This window comes from Boleophthalmus pectinirostris, unplaced genomic scaffold, assembly GCF_026225935.1.
Source record: "Boleophthalmus pectinirostris isolate CB_2022bp ecotype Guang Dong unplaced genomic scaffold, ASM2622593v1 HiC_scaffold_20, whole genome shotgun sequence".
NCBI lineage: Eukaryota > Metazoa > Chordata > Actinopteri > Gobiiformes > Gobiidae > Boleophthalmus > Boleophthalmus pectinirostris.
The window spans coordinates 29,371,917-29,387,558 of record NW_026571153.1 but is presented as its reverse complement, the minus strand read 5'-3'; the positions used below and the strand labels follow the sequence as shown (position 1 = coordinate 29,387,558).

The window sequence follows — 15,642 nt, the reverse complement described above, 5'->3', positions numbered from 1 at the left end:
TGCAAAAATATGGTGCAAAACTTCAGATACGTGATTTTTAAAGCATAAAAGATTGGAGATAAAGTGCACAGGAAGTAGAGTCACTATCACTAATCTGCAGTTTCACCTCGATCTGTGCGCTGTGTGGATGTAAACAGACACACGTGAGGAACTACTCTCACCTTTTTACTTTTAAAGAACACTTTAAACTGGATCCACAGCTCTGTTTTGTGGACTGGGTATCATTATTTGCAGAGGACAATTTCTATGGACAATGTGGCTGAGATGTTACACTTTAAATTTACAACTTTTCAAGATGTGAGGAATAAAGTCTTCTCATTATTTTCGCTGTATCCCGAGTTTGTATTTTGCGCCTGTGTTTGTCACTCCTCTGCCCCTGACGCTCTGTTTTATTTTCTATTGCCGTAGCGTTCCTGATGTTTGGTGGTTATGATCTGATAAAGCAGCTCAGAGTCACACTGACACCACACACACGAGGAGCGCAGCAGCTTCAGAATCACACACGAAGACCAAAACGTCGAAACAAAAGAAAATTGCAGCCAAAATCGGGCAAATTCTCCTGTAGTGTGTGGCGGCCTTTAGTCTTATAGTGTTTTTTTCTATTCTTCTGTTGTCTAAAGAAAGAGGTATCAGGATCGGTATCGAGTCTATTCCTTAGTATCGAAATGGAGTTTGAACCTGTAGCATGGTGACAGCACTAACCTGCAGCACTAGACTATTCAAACCTGATTTGACCAGCATTGTAAATAAGCCATCACAACACTGTCTCTACCCTTATGTCTCCTTTGGATGGGGCCAGGAGGAGTGGACAATGGACATGCCACACACAGAGTCCACAGTGGGGCCTTATCGCAGGGGCCTCCACACAGGGGCCCTTACACAGCGCAGTTATCGGGGCCCGGAACAGCAAACACGCGGCGCACACTCCGCACATGTGCACAGCCATCCGTCAAAGCGGCGGCCATTGTCCCCGGTACAGGCGCTGAACGTGAGCACAAAGAAGCCCCATCTGCCCTGTCCCTCTGTCCCCCTGTCCCTCAATGTCCAACTGTCCCTGTCCGAGCCTTTGGAATACAATACAATAGGAAAAGCTTGGCAAATCCAGAATCCTATCTCTGTTTTTTTTTATACAGGAGGATATCAATCCGCACGTTTGTCCATTAATCGGAATCTAAGGAATCACTGGTCACCATCATTTACAAAGAAAATCACGTTTCTTTCTCAGATGAACAGAGTTTACTGATGCACTCTTTGATTCTTTTTCAGTCCCCTGTGATAGTTTTTCTCTTCTCCTTTACACATGCATTCATTTAATTTGTTCATATTGGGTTAAAGTATAATAGTAACAAGGTTTCTTATTTTGAATGAAATATTTAGTTGTGTTTTTGGCCTTCTAGTTCATTATTTTATTTTGTTTTTTTAATGAATGGAGGCCTCTTCTAATGGACTATGACAAATATCAACTCAACAAACTATCAGATGGCAAACTAAACAACTATGCAGTAGGACAAACTGTTTCCCATTTTTTCCACCATTTCTCGAACAATGAAATTGCGACTCCCGAACTGTGGATTATATCGATTGCGATTCTCAAACTGTGGATTATATCGATTGCGATTCTCAAACTGTGGATTATATTGATTGTGATTCTCAAACTGTGGATTATATATCGATTGCTGTTCTCAAATTGAGGATAATAGCGATTCTCGAACAGTGGATCATATTGATTGCGATTCTCAAACTGTGGATTATATCAATTGCGAATCTCTAACAGTGGATTATATCGATTGCAATTCTCGAACTGTGGATAATAGCGATCGCGATAATAGCGATTCTCGAATAGTGGATTATATCGATTGCGATTCTCGAACTGTGGATCATAGTGATTGTGATTCTCAAACTGTGGATAATAGCGATTGCGATAATAGCAATTCTCGAATAGTAGATTATATCGATTGCGATTCTCAAACTGTGGATCATAGCGATTCTCAAACTGTGGATCATAGTGATTGTGATTCTCAAACTATATACTGATGAACTCTTGTGAAGAGGAACTCTTTATTCTTGTTAAAAAGAAACTAAAACTTAAAGTTATTTCCCTCAAAAAATTGGGATTTGAACTTGTATGTTACTTTTTTTTTGGTTTTGAGTTTATAATTATTAATTAGTCAAATCTTAAAAAGGTTCTATTCATTGCCTCAATCACGTCAATCAGGCCCATCTGGGGAGATTCATCTGTGACCAGACTCACATCTTCAGACAGTGCTGGAGAAGTATGTATTCTGGATCCCAGCCAAGTTACAAGCAATATTAGAGATGAAGAATGTATCATTGCTAATAGCGCTGCACAATATCTCTTAATTGAATCGGATTGGCAAGTTGAGTTGGTGCAGTTATCAGACACTGCAGTTAATTTGATCACAAGAAAACACAATGTCCTCTACAAACACTAAAGGGATCCTTGTATTAGTTTAGTTTTATGAATTCATATTTCAATTTCATATCATATTTCAACGTATTTGTTTTTCTCTCAAACGTTAACGCTCCTGGAGTAGTTTATATTGGGCTCTGAACACAATCCTACTTTTTAAACGTATCGAAAATCGAATCGCTAATGTAGAAAAATCAAGACATTTTAGAACCTTTTTAAAACTGTAAGTGCAGAAGCTATACAGTTTTGGCCAGATTATTACTTATTCTGATGAAAGATAAAAAAGTACAAATAAATTTTTTGTTGAAAAAAGTGAACTTACAATGAAATCAAGGGGTAGATGGAAACTAGAGCCAAGTTAGATCCTAAACCAGGACTAGAACAGGACCAAACCAGGACTAGAAAAGAACGAAACTAGGACTAAAACATGACAAAACAAACTAGGACTAGAAATGGACCAAATTAGGACTAAAACAGGCCCAAACAAAGACTAAAACTGGACCAAACCAGGACTAAAAGAGGACCAAACTAGGACTAAAACAGGACCAAACCAGGAGTAGAACAGGACCAAACCAGGACTAAAGCAGGACCAAACCAGGACCAAACAAGGACTAAAACCGGTCCAAACTAGGTCCAGAAAAGGACAAAACCAGGAGTAGAACAGGACCAAACCTGGACTAAAACAGGACCAAACTAGGTCTAAAATAGGACCAAACTAGGATTAGAACAGCACCAAACCAGGACTTAACCAGGACTAAATCAGGACTAAACCAGGACTAAAACAGGATGAAAATAGGACTAAACCAGGACTAAACCAGGACCAAACCAGGACAAATGTGAATGTACTCTTTGAGGCACTGCGATATCATTATGAAAATCTTAAGTACACTTTTCTTTGGTTAACTTCATGTTATTTCGGTTTCTTCGCACACCAAAAGGCAAAACGTTCTTACAGATGACATGCCGTTAACGTTCTGATTAAACAATAAACAAAAGCGGCACGCTGCAGTAACCAGCTCGGCCACTCCACCGCAGAAAACACCTCCTTCGCCGCGCTATAGTGGCACCACCAAAACTCGAGAAGTCGCAGATTCCACGAAACGCTGGGAGCTCTTTGTTCACACGGAGAGAGAGGAGGGGGAGGAGGAGGAAGGTGGAGGAGATGGAGGAGAGAGGAGGAGAGGAGGGGGGTAAGGTGCAGAGGGGGCGGGGGGAGGCCCACATGGAAACCCAAGCCCGGGACTTGGAGCGATTCCAGGACTGGGAGCAGTAACATTGTTCGGAGCATGCATTAGCGAGTAAATACAAGAGCGCTAATGTGAGCGGCAGACATGCAGAGAAAGAGAGAGAGAAGGAGGGAGAGGGAGGAAGGGAAGTAGAGAGGGAGATATGGGTGAAAGAGAGAGCCTTTCCTTGTTCTTCCTGTGTAGGTGTGTTGATTCCAGGTACTCGGTTTTCACTCCACCTAAAACATGCAGCGAGCACAGACCCTCCAGCTTAGCTACTCTCCGTGCCCGGGGAGGTGGCACATAAACACAGTGTGCCCGCCCTGCATGTGCACGGACGCTCCTGAGCTCACAAAGTCCTGGTTTAGTCCTGATTTAGTCCTGGTTTAATCCTGGTTTAGTCCTGGTTTAGTCTTGGTTTAGTCCTGGTTTATTCCAAACTGCATTCTAGCCTCGATTTTAGAAAATCCTGGTTTAGTACTGATTTTGGCCTAATTTAGACCTGGTTTAGTCCTGGTTTAGTCCTAGTTTAGTCCTAGTTTAGACCTGGTTTAGTCCTGGTTTAGTCCTGGTTTAGTTCTGGTTTAGTGCTGGTTTAGTCCTGGTTTACTCCTGGTTTAGACCTGGTTTAGTCCTAGTTTAGACCTAGTTTAGTCATGGTTTAGTCCTGGTTTATTCCTGGTTTATTCCTGGTTTAGTCGTTGTTTAATCTTAGTTTAGTCCTGGTTTAGTCCTGGTTTAATCCAAACCGCATTCTGGCCTTGATCTTAGAAAGTCCTGGTTTAGTCCTGGTTTAGTCCTAGTTTAGACCTGGTTTAGTCCTAGTTTAGTCCTGGTTTAGTCCTGGTTTAGTCCGGGTTTCATCCAAACTGCATTCTGGCCTTGGTGTTAGAAAATCCTGGTTCAGACCTGGTTTAGTCCTAGTTTAGTCCTGGTTCAGTCCTGGTTTAGTCCCGGTTCAGTCCTGGTTTAGTCCTGGTTCAGTCCAGTTTTAGTCCTGTTTTAGTCCTGGTTCAGTCCTGTTTTAGTCCTGATTCAGTCCTGGTTTAGTCCTGGTCGGGTACTCTCGGTGTCTGCATGTGCACGTATGGTCCTGGTGCCGGACGTCGCCTATTGAAAAACCAGGCAGTTAATGGTAAACCCAGGTGGAACTGTGAACTTTGAACATATAGCTTTTATATATAGGCTAGAACTGCAACAAGTAGCCTAATTATCCTCATATTTCAAAAGTCGGCGTTTAAAAGTTTAACAACTGTATTTCTTCATTGAAAGATCGTTACAGAAAATATTCCCACATTGGTGCAATCATTAGTTTTATAGTTTGAGAGTTTAAAGTTAGGCTGAATCATTCTTCTTTTAAAGTCTGCTAACGAAAAATAACAGAAAAAGAACAATAAAACTGGTATTTATTACTCTATCTGGCTAATGATTCATACAAGAATAGTTACCGTGCAGTTACTGGTACTACCCAGTCGTAATGCTGCACCTGACAGCCAATCAGAAAGCTGGAAAAGATCAGTTATCTTTCTAGTTTCTACACAGCAAAAAGTGGAGTGTTAAAATTGACTCTCACGGAATCAGTTTGAACATTTTCTCAGGGTTTATATGAGTCCAGTCTGTTCTAGAGTTCATTTAACATTTTTGGAAATGTTAATTGAGTCACGCTGGACCAAAGTTCCTGTTTAACCCTGAAATCAAGAGTTATATTCATGGTTTGAGAGTAAACGGATAACACTTTGTAGGGTTATCCTGATTTTGCTAAACAACACACAGAGGAGTTTTACTTTTACGCTTTATTTTAGTTAATTTAAAATGAAATTATTAACAAAACTGGGTCAGACTGGTCTTCACTCGTGGGAGTTTGAAGTGGTGGGTAGGAGGAGCCAACACTTCTCTTAACACTAAGAGAAGTTGAATAAACACTAGGGGAAGCTGAATTAACTTCAACCATATCAACTATAACCCCAACTCGAACCTCCATTTAACTTTCAAATAGTTAAAATAGCACATTTTGTGTTAAAAACAACTCAACACAATTTAAAAAAAACAACAACAATATTTTACCCTGAAATTTTAACCTTCTACTTTTGCTGTGTAATTAGTGCCAGAAGGATGTTTCCAATCGACCCAAAATTCACTGGAACCTGATTTAGTCCTGGTTTAGTCCCGGTTTAGTCCACGAATCACTCCTGACAATGTGCATTCTGGGTTTGGTCTTAGAAAGTTCAGTCCTAGTCTGGTTTAGTCCTAGTTCAGTCCTGGTTTAGTTCTGGTTTAGTTCTGGTTTAGTTTTAGTTTAGTTTTAGTTTAGTTCTGGTTCAGTCTTGGTTTAGTCCTTGTTTAGTCCTAGTTTAGCCCTGGTTTAGTTCTGGTTTAGTTCTGGTTTAATCCAAACTGCATTCTGGTCTTGATCTTAAAAAGTCCTAGTTTAGTCCCGGTATAGTCCTGGTTCAGTCCTGGTTCAGTCCTATTTTAGTTCTAGTTTAGTTCTAGTTTAATTCTGAATCACTGCTGCCAAACTGCATTCTGGCCTTGAATTTAGAAAGTCCTGGTTTAGTCCTAGTTTATACCTGATTTAGTCTTGGTTCAGTCCTGGTTTAGTCCTAGTTTTGCCCTGGTTTAGTCCTGGTTTGGATCTGGTTTAGTCCTGGTTCAGTCCTGTTTTAGTCCTTGTTTGGTCCTGCTTTGGTTCTTGTTTGGTCTGGTTTGGTCCTGTTTATTCCTGGTTTGGTTCTGTTTTAATCCTAGTTTGGACCTGTTTTAATCCTTGTTTATGTCTTGGTTTGGTCCTAGTTTTGTCCTGGTTTAGTCCTAGTTTAGACCCGGTTTAGTCCTGGTTTGGTCCAAACTGTATTCTGGCCTTGAACTTAGAAACTCCTGTGCTGGTTTAGTCCTAGTTAGACCTGGTTTAGACCTGGTTTAGACCTGGTTTAGTCCTGGTTTAGTCCTTGTTTAGTCTTAGTCTTCAGTCCTGGTTCCGCAGGACTACTCCCAAACTCCCGTTACCCCTATCAACATTCGCTAACCCGCATCTGCTACCAAAACAAACCCGGAAACACGCTCGTTTTTCACACAACAAACACTCGGATCCAGCTACACCCTGGAGATATTGTCAGAACATTTGGCCGCAGAATTATACAACTGATTTACCACAAAATCATCAGAAATTCCCAAATAATTCCACTTTTTCCGATCCAGGCACGTCTGTATGGGAGTGGACAGTTAGCCAAAACATTATCTGACCCACTAGCATCTCGCGGCGCACGATTTCAAGGGATTTTTGGCCTAGTTAGCTCGTCTTTTATGCACTGCCAATTAGCCGGCGATTAATGAATAATTGAGTATAAGGAAAACGCGGGATTAAATTTTAACGAGGATCTTAGAAGGAGTTGTTGAGCGAGTCATCGTGAAAAGCGACGTATAGCTAAGGAAGTTCACATTATATCCTAACTACGTAAATCTTAGTTCTTTAGTTCTGGTTGGGAGTAGCTTTAGTTTTGGTTTAGAGCTGGTTTTAAGTATAGTTTAGAGTTGGTTTGTTGTAGTCCTTGTTTAGACCTGGTTTAGTCCAACTTAAGACCAGGTTTTGTCCTGGTTTGGTCCTGTTTAAAGGTCCCATATTACGCAAAATGGACTCTCATGAGCTTTTAGCCGTGTTATAATGTGGTTTGAACTAGGGATGGGCATTCGATGAAATTTTCTTAATCGATTGTCGGAAGACTTAACGATCGATTATCGATTAATCATTAACATTTTTATATTAAAATAATCATCATTATTATTATTATGTGCACTACTAATCTGCATAAATCTGCATAAATAAATTCAACTTTACGACATATAAACCGTAACACAGGGGTCTCAGACTCGCGGCCCTCGGAAGGATTTTTTGCAGCCCTCCACTTAATTCCAAAGAATAATGTCAGTACGCACAATCCCACCCCCACCGCGGGCCGGACTGACAGATGAAGCTGCAATCGGTGCTCATGCAGATTCACAACAACAGATTATTAACGCAGCTTACGTCCCAAAACTCAATTTACAGCAGCTGTGAAGCAACGAGTCTAAGTGGATCTGTTAATACAAGTACACACGTGCACATACGGTGTTTTTTTTTCATGCAACTGCTATTTATCGAATACTCAATGCGGCCCAACCTCACACAGACTTTATCTAATGTGGCCCTCAGGTAATTTGAGTTTGAGACCCCTGCCGTAATGACTCTAGAGCCACATCAATCCGTTTGAGATTATAATGTGTTTAATTCAGTTTTGTACAACTCTCACAGAAATGAAACTTAAAACCGCATCGCTAATTTGCATAAACTAAGCGAAGATAAAACTACCAGCTCTTGTGTCGCTGATGTGGTTCAACTTCTGTCGGATTAAAAGACATGACTCAGGTGAATACAGGTTAGTGTGACCAGATTTGCGTTTGTCAAAACCAGGACACCGTACGGGGGGAGGGGGTGGGGACTCATCATCGACATTGCACGACTCTCACCTGGTAAAACTTTTTCCCACTGGACACAGAAACATATGTGCTGCTTTATACACTGTGCACATGGACTCACACTTGTCCCGAACGCAACGGAAAGCGTGGAATTTCTTGTACAAGTCATTGTTAAATACGTATTTGTGCTTCGGTACGTTACAGACTGACCCACTGTTTGTGTCTCGCTCCTTCTGATGCAGAGACACATGTACAGACCTGTTTGGTCACACTACACACAACAACCTACATTCGGTTTGTCGATTAAAATTTACGTAATCGATGAAATTCTTAATGATCAATTATCGATTAATCAACTAATCATGCCCATCCCTAGTTTGAACACGGAACTTACAGTGAGAATGAAAATAATAAACACTGAAATAATTGATTCAACTGCAATAACTGTCAGATTTAAAGGTGTGCTGCTTAAAAGGCCCATATCACTTTATTTTCTGATCTATGGTATATGGTATAATGTTTCCTCGTCACAATCAAACCTGGAGTTGCGTTTTGTTTCATTCACATCTGTCTGAGTAACACTTAATTATTAGTCTGTCCACATCTCCAAACCAGTGCTGAAATGATCCAAATGATTCTAGAAGGGACGTAACGATATCCAAGACTCCGTTTACACTAAAACGGATCTGAAACTGAAACAATCTGCGTCCACACATGTCTCTGTTCGCAATCAAAGTGTTCCCTGTCCACACAGAAACGCAAAACCTCCTGAAACACTCGTCATGTGATAGGCTGGTGTCACGTCTTCACGACATCCCGACATCGCGTGAGCCGTAAAAACAAGAAAGTCTGAAGTTGCAGCAGCAGCTGATTTTGAGCCGAGGGAGATGGCGAGTGTAAAAACAGTCTTTTCATGGAACGACGACGAGGTTCAGTTATTGCTTAGAGTAACACTGGATTTTAAAACGAGCATGGTATATATGATATATATCTCGATACAAAGACCACGATACTTCCACACAAAGACCACGATACGATACATACCTCGATACAAAGACCACAATACGATAAATATCTCGATACGAAGACCACAATACCTCAACACAAGAAACCACGATACGATACATATCTCGATACAAAGACCACGATACGATACATATCTCGATACAAAGACCACAATACCTCAACACAAAAACCACGACACGATACATACCTCGATACAAAGACCACAATACGATAAATATCTCAATACGAAGACCATGATATGATACATACTTTGATACAAAGACCACGATACGATACTTATCTCGATACAGTGCATTTTTCGATTTCAAATCAATTTGATACGGTTCCGTTAAAAATAAAGGCTAAATCATGGCTGTGATACTAAAAGTTTTTGTTAAACCACACACAACAAAACTGTAGCGCGCTATAAAACAAAATAATTTTGTAAAGTATAGAAAAAAATACTCTTGGCAACATATCGATACAGCAGGCCACGATATCGATACTGTATCATCACATTAAACAATACTATATATCAATATTTTGATATTTTTGCACACCTCTAATTATAACATAAATCAGAAAATAAAGTGATATAGGCCCTTTACTGTAAGTAGCGCACTTTTAAATCTTACAGTTATTTTTTGCATGCATTGTTGAATAAATTATTTCAGTGTTTATTATTTTCCATCTTGCGTGTTCAGATCTGTATCACATGATTAACCTTCTTCATGTGTGAGGGGCAGATTACACATTACACATACACTAACGTTACATGGCATCCGTCGCCAGGGGTCACACTGAGACGTTTACTGCCCATATGCTGCTGCCTTCAGGGACCTGTAGGGAACGTATGGAACTGAGCCAAACCCACTGACCCCACACACATACACACACAAGCAAAGAGGAGGACCCTGAACGCATCGCAATCAAAACACGATGCTGTTTTAAATGTCATAAGCGATTAAAGGGGCACTGTGTAACTTTTCTGGTGAGGATATTACACTGCTGCTTTCAGGGACCTGGAGGAGCGTATGGAACTGAGCCAAACCAACGGACTACACACACACACACAGAGCAAAGAGGACCCTGAACGCATCACAATGAAAACATGACAAGCTGCTATCATAAATATTATTAGCTATTAAAGGGGCACTGTGTAACTTTTCTGGTGAGGATATTACGCTGCTGCCTTCGGGGACCTGTAGGAGAGTATGGAACTGAGCCAAACTCACTAACCACATTCACACAGCAAAGAGGAGGACACTGAATGCATCGCAATCAAAACATGACAACCTGCTATCATAAATATTATAAGCTATTAAAGATACACGATGTAACTTTTCTGGTGAGGATATTATGCTGCTGCCTTCAGGGACCCACGGGAGAGTATGGAGCTGAGCCAAACCCACTAACCACATTCACATAGCAAAGAGGAGGACACTGAATGCATCGCAATCAAAACACGACAAGCTGCTATCATAAGCGATTAAAGATACACTGTGTAACTTATAAGGTGAGGGTCATATGCTGTTGCGTTCAGGGACCTGTATGAGCGTATGGAACTGAGCCAAACGAACTAACCGCATACGCACACACAGCAAAGAGGAGGCCACTGAACGCATCACAATGAAATCATGACAAGCCGCTATCAGAAATATTATTAGCTATTAAAGGGGCACTGTGTAACTTCTCTGGTGAGGGTCTCATCCGCTGCGTTCAAGGACCTGACGGAGCATATGGAACCGAGCCAAAGCAAATGACCCGCACAGCGAAGACAAGGACCTCGAACGCATCGCAATCACAACACGACAAGCTGCCATCAGATGCTATTAAAGATAGACTACGTAACTTTTCTGAAGAAGGTCTTACGCTGCTGCCTTCGGGGACCTGTAGGAACGTACGGAACCGAGCCAAACCAAATGAGCCAAGACTCTAAACGCATCGCAATCAAACAGATGCTGCTGTTTTAAATATAGGCTATTACATGTACACTAGGAAACTTTTTTGGTGAGGGTCCACCACCTGCACGTCTCCATGGAGATGTGGTTGCTTGGTCCTTAAACGTATCTATCCCGCAGTTATTGAAGATATACCTCGAAAAACATCATCGCGTTGTAACTTGGCCCTGTCTAATTAATGCCATATTGCAGAACAATCAAGGAAAATCTGAAAAATCCATGTGTCATTCGTTCATTTGTTTTTCAAAATAAATCCAAAAAGAAGAAAATGAAAAAACAACTATTTTCTTCATTATTTGTCTCCAAAACCAAAATGGAAAAACAGATAATGATTCGTTTTTTTCACTTTTTGATTTTGTGTTTAAACGGATAATGGAAAACACGGATAACGGACTGAACCAGGACTAAACCAGGACTGGGACCAGACCAAGACCAGACTGGGACTAAGACCGGGACCAGACTTGGACTGAGACCAGGACTCTGAGAGACCGGGACAGAGACCGGGACCAGACCAGGATTGAGACCGGGACTAGACCAGGACCAGACTGTGATTGAGACCGGGACCAGTCTGGGACTAGACCGGGACTGAAAACGGTTTAGTCCTGGTTTAGAACTAGTTAAGACCTGGTTCAGTCCATTTATCGTGTTTTTTAATTATTCATTTAAACACAAAATTGAATACTGAAAAAAGGAATCTTTTTTTTTTTTTTTTTTTCATTTTGGTTTTGGAGACAAATAATGAATAAAATAGTTGCTTTTTCTTTTTCTTATTATTGGTTTTATTTTGAAAAACAAATGAACGAATGACACACGGATTCAGCAACATCTCCATCACTCTAGAATCCAACCATGTATTCGACCCCTAGTGTACTTACAACAAGACAAGGAAAGCAGATACTAGAAGGTGGACGCTTCGCCAGAAAGGTTACGTATTGTCCCTTTAAAAATCATAGTAAAATTACATCGTTTTTATTAATTATCTAACCACACCGCAACATCTTAACACTCCAAGAATATGGAAGGAGGGTTGTCAACATAAACAAAGGCATTTCATTTGGTCAAAAATCAGATAGGAATCAACGCTGAGACTAGTATCGAAATAAGATCCTCATTTGAGAAAGTATCGATACTAAAAAAGCCTTTAGAATGATCTTGAGCTGTAAAAGAGCACAGATATAAGGCCACATGGGAATAGAAAAGAAAGTTCAATGATTTAATGTTGAAAATCATATTCCACTGTCTAAAGAAAGATGTTTTTTTATTATCACTGTGGTATTGGAAACGGTATTGAGTATCGAATCTATTCTAGTTTGAAATTTTAGTATTGTGACAGCAGTAATCTATAAGCATTTGACACTGTAAGAGTAATGGGAGAAAGGGGTGTCAACTTATTAACGACAGGCCGTGACTATAAAAAAAATATAGGCCTGTTTGATGAATATTGTTAAATGTGCACTGTGTAGCTTTTCTTGTCGCCATGGAGATGTTATTGCTTTGCCTGAAATGTTCCACAGCGCTGCATTACGCTAATCCACCGAGCTTTTATTTCATTACAGGAGTTTTACGAATCAAAAGCTCGCGTTCTCACCATGAGTTGGCATCGCTTCTTCGCAGATCTGACCTGTGACTCGCCCCGGTACCATCACTCGCGAGGCTCTATTGAGACAGTTTAATGCCATACTGTGGAACGTACTCAGGGAAGCAGTAGAATCACAATGGGCAATAGCAGGTGGCGTATGCTCGACCAGAAACGTGGCATAGTGCAGCTTTAACGGTGGCGCCCCTTTAAACATCTGAGGATCATGGGTAATTTTAAATATCGTACAGTTTTAGACAAATGCCCCATGTCCAACACACAAACAATACCATCATTAAATAGGATTGTGAATAAAACTAGAATCGAAACTAATTTAAGCGAGCATCGATACTAAAAAAAAAAAAAAAAAACACACACACACATACAATTTGACCTTTCCTGATCTGTTCCATCTTGAGTTTTATCACAACTAGTGTATCAATTCTTTAGTTTCGAAACCGAGTCTAAAATGTTAATATCGTATCGTGACAACAATGTGGCTAAACGCATAAATAACTAAAATTTATCGATACAAATAATCGCTACGGTCTATAAACGCGTTACTAAGCAAGCACAGGCCTACGACATGTTTAGTACATTGCATGACGCGAAATGTAGGCTACTGAATTTCCAGAGATTTGAGTCACGTAGCCTAGTTAAATGTAGCATAAATTGTGTGAGGAGAAAAAAAAGAACGTGTCCCAGTTTTGTCACTCCACTGTGCCAATAAATAAATGTGTATATAAAAAAAAAGAATAGCAAAAATCCCGTGCGTAAAAATGATTCGACACGTTTTGACGGTTTAGATTTGGTTACGATTTAGGCCATAGTTTCAGGAAATTCACAAAATCATGAATTATGTTTGAAACCAGATATTTTTTTTTGTCAACAGAGCTAGACAAAGAAGTAAAAATTGCAATTAAAAAAAAAAATCCCGAAACTGCTGTTGATTTTGTTCGCATTTCGAAAAGTGAAGAAAATTAACGAAAATATTGTGTCAATCAAAGTTAGCATAAAATTACACTGACAAAAAACGAGTCAAATTCAAAGATTTTAAATTCAAATCTGTTAGTTTTTCTTTCCATTAATCCTACTTTTTTGTGTTTAACAAATGAGGTTGTGAGATGGAGGATTATCCAAGCTCCCGTGCACAGTTCGACTCAAACAAGTGGAAGAGAAAAAAACGTGAAATTACAACTCCTCTTTTCGCGTTTTAACCAATATTTCGTGACTAAAATCAGTATTTACACGTGTGGAACGGGTGAACCATGCGTAATTCTCGCTTCGTAAACCGTAAGTTCGAAGTTAGTTAGTTATCCAGCGTGTGCGTGCCTTACCTTTCGTTGTTTGAGTTCCAGTAGATCGGTTCCATGCTGCTGGCCGTCGTCCCCACTAAATCCAGCAAGAAAACCATAAGGATGACCGCTCCATTTGCGCTCCCCCGCCTCGCCATGTCAACCCCGACACCCATAAAGTGCAACTCCATCTGACCGCTGGCGCCCCGAAGCCTCTGGGCGCTTATTACGCACGGTAAGTAGCGAGCTATAGTCCAAAATCTCCCCCGTAGTAACTCGTTCGGATCCGGATGAAAGCGCTCGGTGGCACGGCTAGATCATCCCCGTGTCGTCGGCGTTCCCACGTTCATTTCTCATCAACTCCAGCGGGGCTCCAAATCGAATTTACGCGAGCGATTTGTGCTCCGACTGCGCCCGATCAGACCCCGTAACCAACACTGTTCCGTTGTTCTCCCGGCTCGGTTTCTTTCCCATTACCTGGCCCGCTTTATCCCAGGTTAAAACCAGAGCATCTCTTGTTTCCAAAACTGTTCGGCAAGTGCGTTATAACGTGCTCACTCGTGTCCACGGCTTCATCCTAAAACAATTGAACGAAAGAACGAGCGAGCGACTTGGGAATACGATCCTAGAGTGGAGAGCACGGAGCCAAATAGGTTGTAAATCCGTACGCAAAAAATGCAACTAGAAATCCCAACATTTGCGAGTACAATCCAACGCAAGGTTCCAGTGACTACGGTAGCATCCACGACGTCGTTAAACAAAGAGTGCGTACGCGACTTTGGGGTGAACGCACGTCGGTGTTCTCTGGTTCGTTCCCGGTGCAGCGCTTCATCAGTGGTGGTGGTGGAGGTGGTGGTGGTGGTGGCTCTCTCGCCTCACCATCTCGCCGCTCTGTGACTGACGGAGGAGGCGGAGGGAAAGCGGGGATGAATGGTGGAAAGAGCTCCCGTCCGTCCGTCCGTCCGTCCGTGCGTGCGTCCGTGCGTCCTGGCGGCGCTCGCTCATACGACGCTCGCTCGTCTCGGGGGCGGTGCGTGCGGAGCGGAGGCCATTTTACGACCCCCGCCCTCCTCACCACCACACCCCCCCTCCCCACACCACCACCACCCCGGTCTCCACCACGCCACCGCTGCGACCCCGGGGCTTCGCTTCACAGTTCCGGGGCCAAACAAACAAACAAACAAACAAACAAATAAATAAAAATGACGGTGTTCATTTTATTTTTTTTTTTAAATCTCACCGTTTTGTTTTTTCGTTCACGAGTGCAAATTGAATGGATGAAAACACATAGGATCAAAAAAATAAAAATGTAAAAAATAGATAAATAAATCTAAAAAGTTGAAATAATATATATATAGTTAATCAAAAACATAACAAAATAAAAACATACAAAAATAAATAAAAGAAGCACTGCAATTAAACAGTTAAACTAATCAAACAGGTGTAGGGTAAAATAATAATGCGAATTTTTAGGTCTGCTTTTTTTAATCTTTCATTTGTATTTTATTTATTAGGCCTATATTTTATGTATTTATTTGTTTGTTTGTTTTTTACTTAATTATTTATTTAGTCTATAATTGTCTGTTTGGTATGGCTGAACGTTTTGACAGTGTGACTGCTGCTTTGCTTGTAATAAAAATGTTTACTTCTTTTAAAAAAAATGAAATAAATTTAAATATATTAAAACAAAAAAAAG

The 15,642-nt window shown here is 40.8% G+C and overlaps 1 protein-coding gene across 1 annotated transcript in view; it reads right to left on the bottom strand.

Moving 5' to 3' along the window:
- efnb3b (ephrin-B3b) overlaps window positions 1–14,702 on the bottom strand; it is a 157,288-nt gene extending 142,586 nt beyond the window's left edge. The window contains exon 1 of the mRNA XM_020928907.2: window positions 13,989–14,702. Within this exon, the coding sequence (XP_020784566.1) occupies window positions 13,989–14,137 (149 nt within the window). The 5' untranslated portion in view covers window positions 14,138–14,702. The remainder of the gene's footprint in view (window positions 1–13,988) is intronic.
- Between the last annotated feature and the right edge of the window lie 940 nt (window positions 14,703–15,642).